This window comes from Lathamus discolor, chromosome 5 (assembly GCF_037157495.1).
Source record: "Lathamus discolor isolate bLatDis1 chromosome 5, bLatDis1.hap1, whole genome shotgun sequence".
NCBI classification, from domain to species: Eukaryota; Metazoa; Chordata; class Aves; order Psittaciformes; family Psittacidae; genus Lathamus; species Lathamus discolor.
This window is the reverse complement of record NC_088888.1, coordinates 86,141,681-86,162,800: the sequence shown is the minus strand read 5'-3', so window position 1 is coordinate 86,162,800 and position 21,120 is coordinate 86,141,681. Positions and strand designations below refer to the sequence as shown.

The following is a 21,120-nucleotide window of genomic DNA, read 5'->3' as shown; positions in this document are numbered from 1 at the left end:
CCGTGACAGTAACTGGTAAGTGATTTCCCTGTCTTTATCTGAGCCCACAAGCTCTTACATCTTCTTTTCTCCCCCTGTACTCTTGAGGAGGAGGAATGAGAGAGTGGCTAGGGGAGCATTAGGCAGGCAGCCAAGGTCACTCCACCATAGATACCAATACCATTTTGCTTACTTGCCTTTTTTCCATATATTCCCGGCACTCCTTGATCGCCTTTAGGACCCCTTTCTCCCTAGACAAAATGTGCGTAAGTTCATTTTTAAAATAGTAGTTATATACAGATATGTATATACCCAAAGTATGCATATGTGTAAAATGAAGCAGGCAAAGAGCTCAATCTGATATAAAAAATGTACTCAAGACAGTAATGCAAATTCTGAATTTTCCAAGCTCTCCTAAGGGAGAAGCCCAAAATGTCCAGTGCTGCTGGTGAGACTATTGACAGCTCCCAGGCTTTATGCTTCCATTTTCAATGGAAGGCACTTGGAGTTTCTGGTCGCTTCAATATAGGTAGACACCTAAGTGAAAATTCAGTTATTTAAAAGTGCTGTAATCTTCTGAAAACCTTATATGAAAACTTTAAAACACAAATTTGGAAAAACTAGCAAATTCAGTTGAGTACCAACACAGAAGAGCCAAAGATATGGTTGATAATGGGAACATAACACATAAACTCACTGTGTTAGACCAGAACTATCCTTCAAAATGCTATCACTCAAATTGAATGACTTCAAGGCTTTCATTTGTCATGAAGATGATTCTAAGTAGTACCAAATCAAACTCCAAAATGATTACTAAAGAATCCCATGGAACAGAACAGAAATTAAAAAAAAAACCCACACAATTTCCATTGCTTGATATGTACATAATGAAGCCTCATGGCATGTATCTTCCTTCAGTTTGAGCATCACATCATTTTACGTAGGTCATCAAATGCACCTACCTAGTATTGCATATAAACTTATTTTTCCTTTATGTTAAACTATACAGTAAGCTAAAATACATGAATATTGTAACAACAAATATTTAATTTAAACCTTTGGTGCTGGCATCCCATGTAATCCAGGAAAACCGGGTAGTCCACGGTCACCCTAAAAGAGTAAACACACCTTAAATCTTTGTATCTAAAACAGTAGTAATATACTACAATAATACTCATATTCTCAATGATCAGCAAATAGAAGAAGTTATATTTCACCATATCAACTACATAACACTGGTATGCTCACCAATGAGAGTTTGTTGATCTTTAAACAAGATTCAATACATACAAGGGGAAAAAATATATCACTGAATTTATTAGAATAATTTTTACTGTAATCTTTCAATGAGGTTTACAGAGGTTCAAAAGCAGCAATTTAACTTTGACAAAAGGAAAAAAAAAAGCTTGAAAACAGGTTTGAAAAATCTCTGTAGAGATTTTTTTTTTGTAGAGATAATTTACCATCCAATTTTGTAGAGATAATTGTACCATCCAATCCTAATTCCCAAATAATAAGGAAATTCCCTAAATCTCAGATGGCTTTGCTCGTACCTCTTACTGAAAATATTAAAGTCCTACTGACCTTATCAAATTTCTCAGCACTTACTCGAGAGGAGTGAGTATTAAAAAATAAGGTATTACATACTTTCTAAAAAATAAACAACATTAAAACAAAATACACTGAGAAAACAACTTTGGCACTTTGACAAATGAGTTCTCATTCCAGGGCAAGAAAGAATCCACATTGGTAAAAGCAGTTGGTAATTGAAAATACAAGCCAAAACATCAGTTCTTCTTATTGTTCTCACAGGTTTTATAATAATTGATAATAATTTGTCACTACCTGACTTGAAATAATAAAAACAAGCTTAGTTGCTTGTTTCAGTAGAACAGGATTTACTTCATGGATAACAAAGACCCAATCACCAAATCATTTTTGGATAATCACAATGTTTTCTCTCTGTTAATACCTACCTTTACATGGAGTAACAGATTTCAATTTGTTTAATATATTTCAATCATAAAGGAGTAATAGCAGATTATGCTCAGAAAGTTATATTGTATAATATTTCAACTTCTAATACAAAGGATAAGAGAAATCATGTCTCTGTTTTATCAAAACCATTCATGTATAAGTCACATATTCACAGGAGACAGGAACATGACCACAGGAATGATAGCTTGTGGGTTAGTATCAAAATATCACTCAATAAAAAAGTACTGAAAACAGGCAATGGAAATGAGCTCAAAAAAAATCAGCGAAGCTTATAAAATAAACACTTCATGCATCCGTTGCTTCTTAATGAAGAAGAATGAAGCCTCAATTTCTGCTCAGAAGTGGTGATTCAATTACTGGATAAACCAAAACTGGAAACACTTTTAAATTAGTTGCTACAGAAACTTTACAAGTAACGGGATGAAATTAAAAGATGAAAATTTGGGATGAATCATCAGGAAAAAAATTCTAATGGCAAGACGTATTTTACAGTGGAAGAAGTTTTCTAAAACAGTGGTGGAAGCCCTATTTCTTGGCACATTTTAAACAAGGCTGGACTGAGCATTAGGAAATATTCTAACTGTCACACCCTACACTGCCAGGAGAATAGAGTTTTTCATCATCAGTATCTTACTTTCTGCACATGGCCCAATACTGAATGATTAATTAGATTAACATCTAAGATCAATTAGATTAAGATGCCTAAATCCAAGATCACATAAGCACATTTTTCAGCTCTAATTATGCATTTGAGAACTCTGCTGCACAGTGAAGAATTTAAGGATATGTGTTTAATATTAGGAACTTTAGAAGAAGAAAATTTTACAGTAAAATCTGTTTGGAAAACAAGTGTGCATTTTACAAAATAAAGTCTTTGTTTTTTTAATAAACCAAAACATGTTTTTATCATAGTGAAATTAGAACATTTCTAAACAGAGGGCAAAAGTGTGAGAGAAGGGTGGACACAACTATTTACACAGCAATGAGACTTGCCTATAGCCAGTGGATAGTTTATTCACTGTGTATACAGGAGGTCCAGATTCAACTTCATCATGATTACCAGAAGAGAGTTATATATAAGCTTCCACATCTGTCTGCAGCCACAAGCTACTGGGCACACCTCAGCTAGAATTTTCTATAAAAAGGTTTGGTTTCAATTAGTCTGTGTTTTCTGATAAAAAGTTCAATGCAAAAATTCCTACCCAGCTCATCTGGATGCTCACTTAAAGAGAAAAAGGGTGCAAAGAGATAGAAAGAAACTGTTCTGACAGATGTCTCTATCGTGCTTACAGGTATCCATATTAAGATACGTTTTCTAAATATAAATTATTCAGTAGAATAAAAGTGTAACTGGCAGTGCTAAAGCCTATATAAACCCTAATAAATGAAGCAGACCAGGTTCAGAACTCAAGACACATTCTAAATTTAGAATTCTCATACCTTCCTTATCATTTTTTTTAATAAACAGTTCTCACAGAAGCCTCATGTGAAAATATTGATACTGTTCAGCCAACAATATTGAGCAATATAACCAAAAATTATAAACGGTAAGAGTAAATTTATTTTTTTTTTATTTATTACTTTTGGGTTTGGTTTTACCTTAGCCCCATCTTTCCCCGGCTCTCCCTTGACACCTGGTAAGCCACGTGGTCCCTAAGAGAGAAAAAATTAGAATCAGCTCAAATACTAACTCAGAGAATGAGACACAGAAATGTAACACAACATGACCTGCAGAATGATGCGTCAACAGGTTGATCATATCATTTCAGTAACCAGATATGAAATAAGAACCAAGCACCAAATATATCCAGCACGCTATCATAGCCCGTTACTAAGAAAACCAGCCTGTACTAGGTCAGAGATGTCACAGAATCACAGAATGGTTTGGGTTGGAAGAGACTGTAAAGCTCACCTAGTTCCATCCCCCTGCCACGGGCAAGGACACCTTCCAATAGATCAGGTTTCTGATCTATGTTTCCCATCCAGCCTGGCTTTGAACACTGCCTGGGATCGAACATTTACAACTTTTTTGTGGCAATCTGTTCCAGTGTCTCACCAAACTCCTACTAAAGAATTTCTTTCTAATATTCAATCCGAATCTACCCTCTTTTAGTTTAAATCCGTTTCCCATTGTTCTGTCACAACGTGCCCTTGCAAAAAAGTCCCTCTCCAGCTTTCTTGCAGGGCCCCTTTAGGTACTGGAATGCTGCTCTAAGCTCTTCCCTGAGCCTTCTCTTCTCCAGGCTGAACATTCTAACTCTCTCAGCCTTTCTTCACAGGACAGGTGTTGCAGCCCTCATGGCCTTCCTCTGGACTCACTCCAACAGGTCCATGTCCTTCTTTATTTTGGTGGCCCCAGAGCTGGATGCAGTACTCCAATTGGTGTCTCATGAGGGTGGCACAGAAGTGAAGAATCACCTCCTTCAACCGGCTGGTCACACTTTTTCTGATGCATGTCCGCTTCCTTTGAAATGTCCATCAGACAGCTTTCACATATGTCATGTTGCAGGCTTGTTCTTGGCCCCAGCATGTTCTCAGATGTCTAATTCAACAAAGTAATACATCCTAGACTACACAGCTAGACTGGATCATGCCACAAGTAAAATATAGCACAGGTTTCCAATAACTGTCTCAGTAAGGACTACTAAATTGATACATTGAAGAATGAAAAAGAATTCTCCTCCATCAGTCTGGGCATTATCTGAAACCTTCTTTTGAACTGTGGGTAATAAAACACGCTGAGAAGGCTTCAGATTACTGTTAGTGATTCTCAGAAAAATTGAAGGAATTACTATTTGGCTTCCAGATCATCTAAGCTCCAGCTGAATCCTGCTCCTACAGGCCTTACCTAGCACTGATTAGATCTACAGTCTAATTGCCATTCTACCTACAAACCCCAAAGCCATGCGAATTCCAAAGCAATTCCCCCAAGGATGGCCCCTGACTTCAGGTCATCATTGCTTGAGCCCTTTTCATTCCCCACACCTCAACTCTCAATGACAAGCAATGGATACTGGGAAAGAGCTGGTGGGATTTGACTCAGATTTCCAAATTCATGGCATGAAACTAAAACTTACTTGAACCCCTGGAGTCCCTGGGATACCTGGAGTTCCTGCTGATCCCTGATATCCCTAAGGAAAAGAAACCAAGACTTGTAACTTTTTGTAAGTTATATTTACTAATTTCCAAACACCTATTTAAGGAAAGAAAATCTTCCTTGTTACTAAAGCACTGTAGGCACAACCCTGTCATTTTGGGTCACAAATTTTAGTAAATGCTATCCTAATTATAAATTTGAGATTCAGATTTCAGTTTTTATCTCTTCATCTGAAGTCTGCAGACTCCAAACTTTATGCTAAAATCTGTTATTTTGGAACTGCTACATAAGAATGTGACAAACACACTAGTTTATGTCCAATTGGGGGGGTGGGGGGGGGAAAGACTCACATACGTAGACACCTTCTCTCTCTCTCTCTCTCAAGAAACATGTCTGAAAAATGACAGGACTTTTAAAGGCTTATTTCCAGTTACAGGCATAAGCGTTAACAAATAATGCACGTTCTAATACATTATGCAGCTAGTTTTATAATACCTCTAAATTAAAAAAAAGAAAAAAATAGTCCATTCTCAGTACTAAGCACTTAGCCATGAACTTCAAGATATACAACAGGCTATGCAAGTTTAAAAAAAAAAAAACAAATAATGTGATGACTGGGACTACAGAAAGAAATACTAAATAATTCCTGACTTCAAAAGAGAATTTCAGGAACGCTTTACTAGAAACCAACACTGTCAGAACAAGAGAACATTTGCAGAACCCAAAATATATGCCTAAACTGTTCTGGTAGACTGAATTCAATGAGTACAGCTAAGAAAGACCGTTTTTTATGCAAAATTAACAACTGCTTTAGAAGAATCTTTTAACAGAGGAAAGTAACTGAAGAATAGGAATTTTACTGAGCTGTATAAAAAAACATGTCATTCCAATGGACAAAATAGCTACAAAGAGGGATTTTTTTCAGAACAAGAGGAGAACTTGTCCTATAAATCTCTGAGACTATTTGGCTCAGACTTTTCAACAGAGAGCCCAAACTGAATTTGATAAATCCCATAAAATGAATGGACTATCCAATTTCAAATACCCTGAATTTGATCTTGATTTGAACTGGAAGAACTAATAATCCTATTTCTAAATGAGTTTCAGTCTTAAATATAGCACAAAATTTAATGGGGGGATTTCCAAACAGGTAAAAAGGAGCTAATAGAACCATTTTAGTACAAAGAAGGCAATGTGTATGTCTCATTTCTTCTTTAAATCAGTCAAAGCTTCCTGAGATAATAAACAGAGCTAAAATTATTTGCTTGGTTAGATACAAGGGAGTACTTGCTGTGCCCTCTTCCCAAAACACATTTGAGCAGATGCCTGATGAGCCAGCTGGTAATGGTTAGTATAGAAGTAAACAGAATTCTAGGTCTCTGTCATACATAGATACTTTATCAAGCATTTCATTTTTAGTGCTCAAGGCAGTTCTAGAGAAATCAGCTTTAGCTGTAAATGGTGCAGCATTCCCAGGTTGATTACAGGCCTCCCCGGTAGCTGAAACAATTCACCAAGCCAAAAAAAATTACTTTTAAAAGTTTATCTTTTTATTTATTGAAAGTAAAAAAGTTTGTATTACTTCCTGTAGGATGCAATTCTACATAAATAAAACTTTATTTCACAGTCTAGATTTCTGAAATGCAATTTCCCTTCCTTTTACCTGAGTAAGGGAAGAAGCAGAGAAGGACAATTTCCTGGCTGAACTGAATTTCAAAGTTCACAAGATGAATGGAGGATGGAAGAACTTTCAGCTTACAAAACTGCATATTTAGCTCAGAGCTGGATCTTGTAATGTAATTTTAAAGCAACTCAAACTCATTGTCCCTGTGTTTGTTTATTGGAAAGCTGGAACAGCCAACATTCAAAAGGAAATCCACAGAAAGTCACAAAAACAAGAATCACCATCCAGTACAAATAACACAGCAACTGTTTGCACAAGATAAAGAAAACCTTCAATAAATTATGAAAATCAGCTTTCATAAAAACTGAGCACGCTTTTGTTTCACTACTCCTTCTCCAGTAGGGACCATCAGTCTACATACTAACTGCTACAATTTTTCTGCAGTTCAGTCAGCTGAAATCCTCTTCCCTTAACCTTGAAGCTCTCAATAGCAGTACGTATGTGATGTACATACCTATGCTTTGGGAACAGTTGTGACATAGATGACATTTTACATAAAAGGGACATAAGTGAAAATTGCCTTTTCAATTGTCACAGATGAGTTCAGGACTGAAGATAAACTTTCAAGTAAAGTGAAAGCACCAAATTCACCACCAAAAAGAAAGAATTCTTTTTACTGGGACTTTGTCTTCTGTAATGGACTCTTCAGAAGACACACAAATGATGTGGAAAGTATTCTAGCTAACCCTGAATTTGATATTCAGTTTTGAATCTAGCTGCCTGAACACAGACAGCCTTTTGAGGTTCCTTAGACAGCCACCCAGTGTTAGAAGATAGTGGCACAAAATATGTGGGAGGCATTCATCTTTTTGAAGCAGCAGTGTGGGAAGACAAAATACTTTACAGCACTAGAATCCACACCTCCCGGGGTATATTAGTCACATATCCTTCAACTAACACAGGAATTTAGACACCCAGTAACTCTGTGTACACGTAAACACTAAATGTAGGTGTCAAACTCAACCTCAGCTATGTTCCATCAATGTTGTCAATCAGCATTACTCCCCAGTGCTTTCTTACTCATTATTTCACATTCATGCAGCTGAAATCAGGATTATACAAAATCTCCCTCTCAATTTGTTTTGGGCTGAATAATACTGATAAATTTCTAGTGCCTGAAAAATCTGTAAAGGTGAAGTGATAAACAGCAAGACACTGACACTTTAGTTTTGTACCAAATGGCTGGATATTTAAAACAAGAAACAAAACAAAAACCACAGATAAAATGTAACTTTGGAATGTTAAAGAAAATGGAAACGATTTACAAATAACTGTAAAGTAAGAAGTTGAACAGACTTCTTAGGCCAAAGAACTTACATAAAGGACAGTCAAATTAGCAACACTGTTATCATCAGTGAATAAGAGCCTTGCTGGAAAGCAAAAGTTAGTTTACCTGTAACGGAAAGAGCTGAGCAAGGACATATGACAAGTATTAATTCCAAAGAACCGTTAGGTGCAATAGCAGAGTAAATCTTACAGGTGTATTTTCAATGCACTCACCTAAAGAAAAAAGTCCAGGCAGCATTCACAGGTGAATTGTATCAGAAAAATATAAAATACAAATAAAAATAGAGGTCATATTGATAAGGCAATGACAACTGCACTGCATGCTGCCTCACTGAAAAGCTTTTGGAGTCACTGAACAACATAAAGGACAAAGGCATGACAACAGGAAAGCCAAGGGAGAAGTAAACAAGCTCAGCTTGGCTAGGAAGTAACCAAGGATCAACTATAATGGTCTAAAGATATTTAAGGACTGTAAACACTGAGTAAACAGACCTATTTAGGGTGATGTAACTAAGCATAATGAAATTCAACTGAAAAAGATTTTACTTGATGGTAGGAAAACGTTCTGACAGAGGGGTCTGCGGACTTCTTGTGGAAGCCTCTTCAAAGTCAATTTGAAACGCAATTATCTAAAGCATTAGAAGAGAAGTTTCCAAACCCTTTTCAAAAATACATTACATCTTAAAGGACAGAAATTCTTATTGCTGTTCAGACAGGGATCCCCACTTACACTCAAGTTTGCAGTCATGATATGACCTTCTCCCTCACTGGCAATATCTAACTAAAATCCTGCAATGCAACAGAAATATTAGAATGGACTTCCTGTATTTGATTTGTTTCAGCCTTTGTCTGAGAAGTTGTTTATCATCTAATGTTTTTGCCTGATGTCCTTCCTCCTCCTTTTCTCAAGGCGCTTTTTTCTGCTCCCACCCCCGAACAATCTTCTCTAACACCTCACTGTGCCTGTACTCATATTCCTACTGCTTTTTTTTTTCCCCACCTCTTTGAACATGTGGATCAGTTGAGCAGTCCTCTCCAGCAGGTCTGTTTAGACCCTGTGCCTTACTGCTTTCTCTTAAGCAGTGGTAACTCAGGAGCTCAGAACAAGTGTCATCTCCTCTCTCCTCCCTCCATTAAACAGCATGGCCCTGTAGAAGGGCTTCTCGTGGTATCTGCCTCTGCAAGCTATGAGAACTGTCTCTGCAGTGAAGCCCCTCTGTCTACACATATCAGAACATGAAAATGAAGGGTAGATCCAGTATTGGATCACAAAGATAACTAAATGCCACTTTTACCCTCCAATATAAATTTAGGGTTGACTCTTCATCGAAGATTTGTAAATCACAAACATTATTATGGGAGAAGTACAAAAAGCAGTTTTTGTTGCCTTGGATGTTGCCTTATTTTAATTTTTTTTCTTTTTTCTTTGTTTTCTTTGGGCCTCTTTAATTAATTTGATTGCACTTACTTCCACTGGCTACTCTGTCATCTGCCAAGGCTTTCATAGCTCAGAGCTGTTAGCAGTATATTTTACTTGAGAATGATGTTCTGGGCTCAAATATCACAAGAGGGGAGAAAAAAAATCCATGAAGATTATTAAATAAAAGGTCATAAATCAAGCTTTAAAAGTTCCTGAACTTCAAACTTCTGGAAGATGCGATGATGTACCAAGGGAGTATAACTTCCTGCTAGCTACTTAGGTACTTATCCTCATCATCTACCCTTGGCTTCTTACATATGATTATCTTATGAAGATAATCATACAGTCTTTTGTCTGAAATGTATACCCGTACGCAACTCAAGTTAGCATCAGGCTTCGCCCTGATTTCAAAGTAGGAGGTCTTGGTGAAGCCATTACATGATTGAATTAGAATGGAGTAAACATATTTCCTTTCAGAAGAACAATGTCACAGTGTGCTACTGAGGAATATTTATTTTTCTGAAATCGAGAGAAACATTTTACAGCTCAATTAGCAACTATGTCTGTGAAAGTTTCCTGAGAAAAGTAGCTGCAGAGTTTATATCAACTTAAGTCCCCAGACAAACCATCCAATAGGACAGGTAATCCTATATATACATGAAACTATAACCCATTTTTATCCAAAAGTACTTTTGAAATACTTGGCTATTGCCATTACACTAAGTCCATCATAAAAGATTCGGTCTTCAGCTGGTTGCCAAGTATTAGTAAACTCTAGGTAGTACAGCTGCAATAATGTTCTATAGGGCTTTTTTAAAAAAGAAATATTGGAATGATTGGAAATTACTTATTATGTGAGGGGTTTGAAACCTTATGAACTATGTACATGGGTATATCTGTAAAGTCAGTCTCACCAGATTATTTTTAAATTACTTATTGTTTGTGGACACTGTAAAGACAAGACAAATGGTTCCAAACTTTCCTCAGTGAAGCTAGATGGAATACTGGAAAATTGTCCAGATATGCTGGCCACATGGTTCAAAGTTCAAAATTGTCAAACAAGTGTATTGTTTAACTGCTTTCAGCAGACTGATAACCTATCCCCTCTATAAACCGCAAGTGATCACTGCATAGACTCTGTTCATTTATTTTTCCCCTTGAGTTTTTCCCCAGTACATATAAAGTATCTTTTGAAATAAAACAATGGCTTTGTGACTGCAGTCAGGAGGCTGAGCATTCCCAGGGCCAGCAATCACTCCAGCTGCTTCTTTCTGATAAATAATGCCAGTTAAAATGGGTTCCAGTTTACTATTTTTAGCCCTGTGCTTATTTACCACTAGGATTTCTCCTGACATGACAATGTAATCATTTCGGGTCCCAAATTACATTTTTGATTGAAAAAAAAAAAAAGTATTTTATTTACTCATAATGCTTCTCACTTTTATGCTTTTCTCCAGTTACTTCGATCGACCTTCTCTGTATATATCAAAGTATGGAAAATAAATAGAGCTGGCAACTAATGAGAAAAAAAAAAGAGAATCTATAAACAGAACTATTAAAAGAAAAATAATTAAAGAATGGCTGAAAATGAGTCATGTTTATGTTCACCTTCCCAAATATTAGAGCAAACAATTGTACTAACAGCAGGTGAACAATTCCTTTCTGGGAATATTGAAGATATTCATGGGAATTGTTTTGAATTTTTCTGTACTGAAACAAAGTTTTACAACAATCTAGCTAGCCCACAAACAATAAACTAAATTTTCTTTGCTCTTTTACTTTAAAAGTCAGTTACATATAGTAATATAAATGCATGCCTAAAACCTTTCTCAGAGGAAGAAACATTTTGTTGACCAGTTATACTGTTCCAAGAAAATGAATACCAGATAGGAAAACTGGAATAAATTTAGAGAACATAAAAATGCGTTTGGGAACAGAGAAGTCTGACTTTCCAAGAGAAGCTTTTCATGCAAAAATCATTTGACTAAACACTGACTACACAACTACCTGTAAGCCTATTGTGCTGTTTGAATGAAGATCTTGCTTTTCAGAGTTCCCAAGGGATACAGCTAAAAAGATCCATATAAGCAAAATTATCTCTAAGAAGGAAAATCACTGAAGGCACATAAAATGCAAAAGTTTATATTAGCAAATAAATAAGCAAAACAGAAAGAAGAAGACAGTTAATCTGTTTTCCTGCACAGTGAATCTAAAGGGTGTCCTGTTGTTCATGGCTAAAAGCTAGCTGGGAAAGCACTCAAAAATCTACTATAAGGAACAATAATGTACTGGCCAGAGCTGCAGATGATCTAATAGGTTTGCAATTATGTCCTTACAAAGAACAAGTGCAAAAAGCTACAGCTTATATTTCAAAGAAATTAGTTAACAAAGCTATACGATTGAATTGTAAGAACTTCAAATAACATACGAACTTCAATTCAGCAAAACAGTAATATTTCTCAATTAGTGGGGCTTTCTGATTCTCTGCAAATTGAGATGCTTTTGTTAACCTTTATGTTCACTGAATGCCCATCTATGCACATTGTGATCCACTCACAGGCAAAAAATCATAAAAAACATAATTGCCATATAACAAAGCTACAGAAAGACCAAATTATTTCTCCTTCATGATTCACACTGTTAAAAGTTCAAGGGCTTATGAGAAGATATATAGCATTGAAGTAGGAGCCTGTTAATAAAAGTATGAAAAAGTCATAATAAATTGTTTCTAAAACAATACTGTTGCAGCTGACTTGACACTTCAGAAATAAAGCCTTAATCTTTCTAAGAGAGAATGGAAACTGACAGTTCCTTACCAAAATCCAGCCCATCCTGGCTTTACAGTATCACTTTATTTTTCAAAATACCACAGTAGAATTAGTTAGGAACTTAGTAGGAATGACATGCTAGAGGTACTAAATTTGGTAAGCAACGACAGATTTGGCAAAGACTTGTGATTAGTTACAATATCCTCATGAATCTTTCCACAGGACAGAAAAATTACTAAAAGTGAAGTTGAAAGGTCCAGTCCAGGCCTTTTTTGCCATTCTCTTAAGTCTCCCTAGTTTCTCAAGTGTGGACCGAAATGCCCCAAAACAACTTAATATCCCTTAATAACCCTTCTAAGTCTCAACCAAACCCTTAGACCTTTAGTTCCCTTGTCCATAATACAATGTTTCTTTCATAAATGATTTTGCCTTCTCTGCACTCATCCACTTGTATCTTCTAATGTTTTGGAACATCTTATATTTTCATTCTTGACAGTATTTGGGACTCAATCCTAATCGTATTTTCTGTGGATTTCAGGACATGATGCTTACCTTCCCTTCTACTTCACCATGGAGATCTCAAAATAACACTACAACCTAAGGACTCAAGCATAAAATGTAATCCTCACAATAAGAATGAAAAGCTACAATGAATTAACAATTTTTAGTATGTGCATGCACTTTTGTTTTCCTGGTTTTGGTATCCAAGCAGAGAAATTATCCTCTTTTCAGAAGCAAGTTAATGCTCCCAATTGTCTTTTAAATTTTTGTCTTTATTTTTCTTTTTTTTTTAGTAAATATATATAAATTAATATAATTAAAATAGCTTCTAAAGAACACTAAGCAACATCGGAAGCCACATTCTTAGAAACATGGGTGGTCAAGTCTTACAACTTTTGGCCTGCCTTCTCTTAACACAGATACACACCATCACTTCGGTGATACAGATTGCAGTCTGTTAACAAAACCTCACTCAACAGGGAAGCTTGTCTGTCAATATCTTAGAGATTTCCAATCAGATTCAGAGATCTAATATACTTTTTAATGAAACCCTAGGCTATTTTTATACACTTCTTTGCTTTTATTACAATTTTATTACAATAAAAAATGGTAACTACGAAGACCAGACAAGCCATTGCCAAATATGCAGTTTTTATTTTAGGGACATATGTTATTCATCTACTTTCTTCCAGTCTTTACCATCCCTAATAATGAAATGCCAGGTTAAAAAGTAAAACCTAGGATAAGGGAGAAATACAGGTATTACATACTTATGTATGATTTAATACATAACATTTAGAACTGCAAAATGTTTTTGCCTTTAACATTGTATATACATATATACATACTTTGATGGACTACTCGTGGCAGCCTAAAAAGAAATTAAATGAACCCATATTAAACATGAGAAGCAATCCCTAAAATAGACAGGATTATATCTGCCCAAAAGTGCCTTCTAATGCAAAAATTCTTAAGTAGCAAAGACTGAAGGTCAGGTGATAACTGCTGCAAACTGATGCAAAGACTAACAGGAGCACTCATAGCCTGTTCTCCGCTATGCAACAGTGCCTAACTCATGCTGTCATATTTACAATATCTTAGCTTGAAACAAAAACACTATGAATAACATCTTTATAGAATTGCTACATTCAGATAGCGCTCAAGTGATATTCACGGTTTCAAAGAACGGAGACAAAATCATCTAAATTCGAAAATCAGGTATCATGTATTTTCTCCTGTTAGTTTTGTTTTTGCAATATATGACTAAGTTTTTAGTACTCACAGGCTTACCATCTGGACCAGGCTGCCCAGGATAACCATGATTCCCAGGCTGCCCAGGGTCACCCTATGGAGAAGCAAATACGTTAACACACAACAGATATGAAAGAGCATTTTAAAATTAGCATAGAGCAACCTTTGCCCTGATAAATTCCACAAAACAGTGGCTGCAAGCCCTGATACCTGGTATTGAGGAGTAATTCCTACAGTAAAAAAGAACTGATCTTGTAACCCTCTCCCTGGGAAAATTCTCCCTAACTTCTTGTGCAGGACTTGGAGAAATGAGCTCACACGCAGTCACAGCACAAGTATGGCCCAGCACCTCAAATGCTTTAAAGCTTTTTAACATCTGAACAGAAATAAAACCACTTTTGACCAAACAGACGAAAAAATAGTTATTAAACCCTTGTTAATCTTGTAGTCCTACTCTGAAGAAAACACTCATCCGCTTTGGCTCTTAAAGCAAAAGCACTGGAAAGGCAGGAACCAGGATCAAAACCTGCTAAATACTAAACTCCTCTCCACATACTTATTTTTTTCTAAAAAAAAAAAAAAAAATCTATATAATCCATTAGGTTTCATCTTATAAGCCTTTTGCAATTATTTTGATAACCTCTGTTATGACCATGTTTAATGAAAATTAAAATCAATTCCCCAGGCTTCATGTTTATGGTAAGAAAGCAGGAATTTAACTTCCACCTCAATATATCCTCTGAATGTATCAAAGTTCTCTGTTTATTTTACTAACAAACTTGATTTATGCCAAGCAAAATCCAGTAAGAGCTGATCTATGGAAACATTTTACTTCTACAGGAGCATTAAGCAGGTGCTACGTTCTTCAGCCTGAACCATCAACAGGCCTGCAGGTCAGTTACAGCTGCAGAATTGTTATAAACAGGATACAAAACCAGCTTTCAATGTGACTATGAAAAAACATGTTTTCACATATAAACCACAGCAATGTAATGCTGAACTAGATGAAAAAAGGATACAGGATGTCTCTTTAGAAAAGCATAACAGGTTATCCAGAATTATTACTGTCCAAATTAAGAAGTCCAGGTTTGAAATTAGAGCAGAAATAAAATTGCTTTCAAATATACTATCTAAACTATGAAATATTATGTCTTTAACTTGAAAATGTTAAAATATCAGTTACTTCTATTTTTTAATTGTTTTAATTTAATTAATTTTATTGTACTCCATTAGTATCACAAATACACAAATTAAGTTTATAGTTATACAGCTCCAAAGTCAGGTATTCAGAAGTTAAGACATACTGTTAAAATAACCTATACAATTTTCTGAAATTTTATACTCCTTTCTACTTTACAGGATGTGGCTTTAAGGTTTTTTAAATGATAAATACTGGCTTCTCTCTTTTTTTTCTAATATGCTAAAGAGAAAAAAAGGTAAAAGACCACAAAAATTCCACCATATGAAATAATCTCCATCTTGTGGATTCCAATTCCCTGATTATAGTTACCCTTACCATTGTAGCAAAATGCCCTCTGAGTTGATGTTGCTGCAGCAGACTGTTAACCCCTTAGATAATGAGAGTAGAGGGGGTTTAATAATTTGTTTAATGAGAGCAGGTTGGCAATTTCTTGTCCACCCTTGGAATGCAAGCTAGTCACTCTGGAAGCACTGCTTGGTACAGTTATTGAGAAAAATAATACAGCAAAGTTCTAGGGATTTCAGTTTGCCGCGTTAGACATCTGACACTCAAGTCTGTTTCTCAGTCCTCCACCGACATTCGAGGCAGTCATCAGAACAGCTAAGGTAGAGCTCACCCAGTAAGCATCTAGTCCATTCTTTGTTAAAGAAGTGAAAAAACAGCTCCATTAAAACTTCCATTAGCAAACCATTTCATGCTGAAGTGCAAGGAAACAAGGATTTTAAATCCATGAACATTTTCCTTAAAAAATAAGATAGATTTGTGTTACTATGATTTATGGCACCACAATGTGGCCTTGAGGATTCTAATCATTATATTCATGCACTGGAAACCAGAAGCAGGAGAATTTGTCCACTGCTTTTTTAATCTGTCTGACTGTGACTGGCCAAGACAGACTGTACAAGAAAAAGATTTAAAAAAAAAAAAAGATGAAAAAAAAAAAAAATCATGTATGCTCAACAAGATGGAATGGAAACTTACTTTGGGGCCTGGAGGTCCTTGTTTTCCTGGAGGGCATATGCAGGGGGCAGGCGTTGAGCCTACATCACTAGGACCATTCATGCACTACCAAGAGTGAAACCAGCCATCAATACATATGGCAAAAGCATTCAACAAATGTATCATAACATTATACAAAGATGATTTTTCTTCACTTGTGTAGGTCCTGCCTCTGTCTCCTTTGTTCCAGTGGAGCTTCTGCTTACCTGAATATTGCCCTGAAATTGCATGCATGAATTCATCATTTTATCCAGAAGAAAAACCAATAAAAAATTAAGTACTGATACTGGGCTGATATCTGAAACTCTATTTGCTTTTCCACAAGTATTTTGTCACACAGTTTGATAATTTTAAATCTGGCAACATGCAAGACTCTTCTCCTAAAGTAATTGATATCAATCACTTGAAGTCTGATCAGTTATCAAATATAACTATTTAATTGAAGTTTGTAAAAAGAATCTAATAAATATTATGTAGAGCATAATGATCACAACTGATGGGCATGCTATTATGTGTAGCAAGCTTGAAAATATCTTAAAGCCAAAGTCTCCTACCTCCTGGGCATGTGCCCCAGCTAGGCAGCTACCAAAAGAAAGGTGGGGCATGGCTGCTACGTCCATCTCCTGCAAGTCACTAGTCCTGGCCCTCAGGGTGCCCATCTTCCAAAGACCACTAGATGACCTTCTCCAAACTATGCTCCCTACACAAACAGCAGTAAACACTAAACCTTGGCAAACCAAATCACCCTCAAGAGATACTTTCTAAGATTTTTTTAGGTATTTACTTCTCACCACTAAGACCACGTGAAACCTCAGTGTTTTGCCAAGGCAGGCAAGTGAAGAGCTATTAGATCAAATCCCATCAGCCCTAGGTCAAGCACCCAAATTTACATGCATCTGTACTAAATGAATTTTTTTTTTTCACCAGCAAATTCTTAGAGCTATGGAAAGGCAAAATCTGAGAACAAAAGATACAAAAAGCAGACGTTTTTATGTACTATCTAAAACACTTTCTAGAACATTTTAATCATATTTTCTGAAATAATGCAGATTTTTTTATAATGCTCTCTGAATGTCGCTCTTTCTCAAGGTCAAATGATAGATCAAAACATAAATCCAAGTTTCCTTTGCAACTGAACCAAATGAAGGCTAGGGGACCAAGAAGATGTTTAGGGAAGCTGTCATATCAATCCTCCAAACAAGCTCCCCTTCAGAAAGCACCCTTTAGCATGATGCAGGTAGCAGCTACCTGACTGTGCATATTCCCATGCATTTTGCAACGACATCCACCCTTGCAAATTAGAGAAATTAAATTGAACTGGGAAAAAATATCAGATCATTTATTCTAGTAAACACGGGTTTCTTCAGAAAACTGATTTTTAATTTGTCTATTGACTAGAGTTCAACTAATGAAAATCCAGCTCTTTGAAGCTTAGCAAACCTCTGTACTCTTTTCAAAACAAAGTGTAAATTCCCTAGAATAAGTTTATATAAAGTCAAATACTACCTTAAACTGAGTTTGAGCAGTTTATGATTGAGCCTACCTCTCCATTCTGAAACAAAAAGAAACACAGTTTAAGAGTACGGCAATATTTGTAATAAGCAACATCCATTCATTTGAAAACACTACCAAAACCAATCATAAATTTAGGGCTGTAACTGCCAAGGAATTGTAATTCATAATTTTACACTCAGACTTCAGTGCAGCTGCTATTAATATATATGAATTTCTAGTTCATTTAATTTGAGTCTTTCAACAGAAGCTACCGGTAGCAATTTTTAAAAGGCAATGACAAAACTAGAATTAATACTGAACCATGTAAATATTTACACACGGCATGTTTAGATTTGGGTCAAACCTTCTGACAGGAGTAACCTCATTAAAAAAAAAAAAAAAAAAAAAAAGTCCTCTGCTTACTCATTCATGTCAGAGAATGTAAAATATTTCTATAATCTCTGATCTCTGCCTAAATCCGGCATCTGGGAAAACACACAGCAGCACAGAGGCAAGGCCAGCTTTTTCTCACGTTCCTGTGTGACTGTGTTAGACTCTGCTATTAGCTGAATTGAGTTTTCCAATATCTGCAACGCCATTGAACAATCCATTCCCAAATATTTCAGCATACCAACCATGAAATTGTCTGTCTTAATGGTTTAGTAGGCACCATTAGCTGCACCGTGTACAGAAGCTTTCTAATTCACAGTCACCACGGACTTCATACACAGTCCTATGGAGAGAGACAGCTTCCTCTGTATTCAGTTTTCAACTTGGGCAACCTCTAGAGAAGGTTATCTTCCTCCACAGATCATACAGGGAGTTTAAAATTAATGTGGAGCCATGTATCTTCAGGAAAGAGGATGAATTCAGGCTGTAATTAGTACATACAGCCCCTGCTTAGTTTAGGAGCTTTGACACAACTGCATTTTGACAGAATACACCCACAAACCACATATTCCGCTTTAGAGATCATTCAACATTTTTATTTTCTGACGGAGTCCAGAATTTCATGGGTAAAGTCCAAACTTAATTCACAACAACAGCAAGTGAAACTAAGCTGGCAAAAAGAAATCTTTTTGCTTGGACTTCTTGGCAAATCACAGAGAATGCAAGGCAGGATGGACTTTTTAGTGATTCTTTGTGAAAAAATCTCTTTCATTTGTTTACTTTTATAGCCTACTTCTATTCTGTAAAGAATAAAAAGATACGTGGTGCAGTTAAAGAGCCAAATACTAAATTTACTTCAGGATTTAAAGCTAACTTCACAAAGGCATTCCTGAATCCATTAGTTCTTGACACACACAGATTTCAGAACAGCTAATAATTCAGCCAGCTGTTTGTTACTTAAATGAAAGCAGCAAGTTTTGAAAAGCCCTAATAAGGGTGCTGACTGCAACAGACACAAATAAATAGAAGAAAAACAGATTAGCTGGGTGTCTGGGCAAGTCTGACAAAAAAAATAATGCATCTGGATGTTGAAGATTTACAGGTCCTATTGTCAAACTGGCTAAATGGACCTAATGATAAATCAAATCACAACATGAACAATATGGATTTACAAAGTAAGACACTGGTGTCTGATTATCTTTAGCCCAGTTTGTTTTAGACACCGAACAAAGGAGGACATTTTGAATGAAACTTTATGTAGAAAATAATCTCTTGATTATATTTTGATATGGGAGATGAATACTTTCAAAAATCTGGCCCAAACCCTGTGTCATGAATGGTTTCCAAATCTGTTTGCATGTGTTCCATATTTCACTGTACAATTAACTGCAAGTAAGAGGGCAAAGGATCGATGGATCCCCATAAGCTTCCTAATTGTGCACATGAATCATAAAATCCTGATTTTATTTTCATCCTATCTACAATACACTTCATGAAATTTTGGCAACTTTAATGAGATATTTACAGATACTTCTGATAGGGAAAAGTGACTTAAAAATATAGGTTTGTTGATTATATTAAAAAATCTCAGGTTTTAAATTACCTGACAAGTAGCAAGAACTATACCAGGTAAGTTAAAAAGTAATATTTAAAGTATTTTACCCTGCTGTAACCTAGTCGTTTTCTTTAAGCATTTCAAATCTTAAACTGTAACAGAAGATTCCAAGATTCTTCTATACTGCAGTCAAATTCCTACCGTCAAATATCTAAGTTAAAAAAACTTCTAAAATATATTTGTGCAAAAATAATGCTGAAAGCACACAAGTTCTGAATCAGTTGATATTGCACATGCAACAAGCATTTGTTTGCACCAGCTGAATATGACTTATTTTAAGAATTCGCCAAGTCAGCATTAAAGCGATTTCTAAAAAATGCCAAGTAGTCCTCAAAAGTTCATTTATCATACTCACAAATCCCGGGATCTCACAGATTGTTTCTCGATTATTTTGCTCTGGGTCACAGTAGATTCGCAGTTTTTGTATATCAAACTATAATTCAAAACATGAAAGACTTTTTTTAGATAAAGTATTCATTTTCTGACACTGTCAGTTTAAACTATGTTCTTCTTAAACTGTATCTTCCACAAGTATAGAATAAATGAGCAAAATATTAAAGAGAAAGAGAAATTGGAAGCTCTGTGTCCCCCCTACAGTTAAAAATCAAAGATGCAGAAACATTTTTTGTCAGACTACTTAAAATGATTATTACATGCAACCAATTGAACATTCTGTAACAGCATTATTTAAAGAAATATAATCAATCCAAGATTTTTGTTTCTAAAATAATAGAAATCACCCCCCTAATCCTTGGCAATAAATCCAAACACGCACAGCACGAATTACACTGGCTGCCAATATAACAGGGAAACAAGTTACAACAGCTCAGGCAAAACCAACCTTTCCCATTTTACCTTAAGAGTCCTTGGAAGACGTTTCTAACACTGACCTGCCTCTACTAGATGTAAGATTAGTAAGTGTTGGTGAAGCATCGGAAGGCATCCCTGATGCTTAAAAGAATTTCATTTGGAGTTCAGCTGTATAACGTAAAGCTTTAAAAGGCAACCAGTAAAAACACAGGCACCAGGTAAGCAAAAGTTTGTGCATTGTGCTCTACAGCTATAGTTAAAAAAAAAAACCATATCATTGAAGACAGCTTTTCTAGAATAAATTATCCTTAATCCAAAGAGAAAAAAGCCATTACACTCATATGAAATCATAGCTACAAGCTGGAGCAGGGAAAGCACAGAAAATGGAGTCTGTTAATACCATGCCTACTGATATATGTTTTCAACTTTAAACTGTCTAAAATTCACAATACTTCAGTATGTACACAAGTTCATCAGCGCTACACTGGCAAGCACTGCAGCCCCTAAGTTCCTAATTAAATCAAGAACACTTGCAAAATATCACCAGAAAACATCTGAATCAGAACACAGAAAGAGAATGAATGTTCACCAAAGAATCTCTGAAATATATTCTTGTATCATACTTT

The 21,120-nt window shown here is 35.8% G+C and overlaps 1 protein-coding gene across 1 annotated transcript in view; it reads right to left on the bottom strand.

Annotated features, from left to right (window-relative positions):
- Positions 1–21,120, bottom strand: part of COL21A1 (collagen type XXI alpha 1 chain) — a 100,188-nt gene that overhangs the window by 43,269 nt on the left and 35,799 nt on the right. The window contains exons 7-14 of the mRNA XM_065681486.1: positions 20,040–20,117; positions 17,729–17,737; positions 16,168–16,251; positions 14,017–14,079; positions 5,055–5,108; positions 3,577–3,630; positions 1,036–1,089; positions 177–230 (exon numbers count right to left, since the gene is read on the bottom strand). Coding sequence (XP_065537558.1) covers positions 177–230; positions 1,036–1,089; positions 3,577–3,630; positions 5,055–5,108; positions 14,017–14,079; positions 16,168–16,251; positions 17,729–17,737; positions 20,040–20,117 — 450 coding nt within the window. The remainder of the gene's footprint in view (positions 1–176; positions 231–1,035; positions 1,090–3,576; positions 3,631–5,054; positions 5,109–14,016; positions 14,080–16,167; positions 16,252–17,728; positions 17,738–20,039; positions 20,118–21,120) is intronic.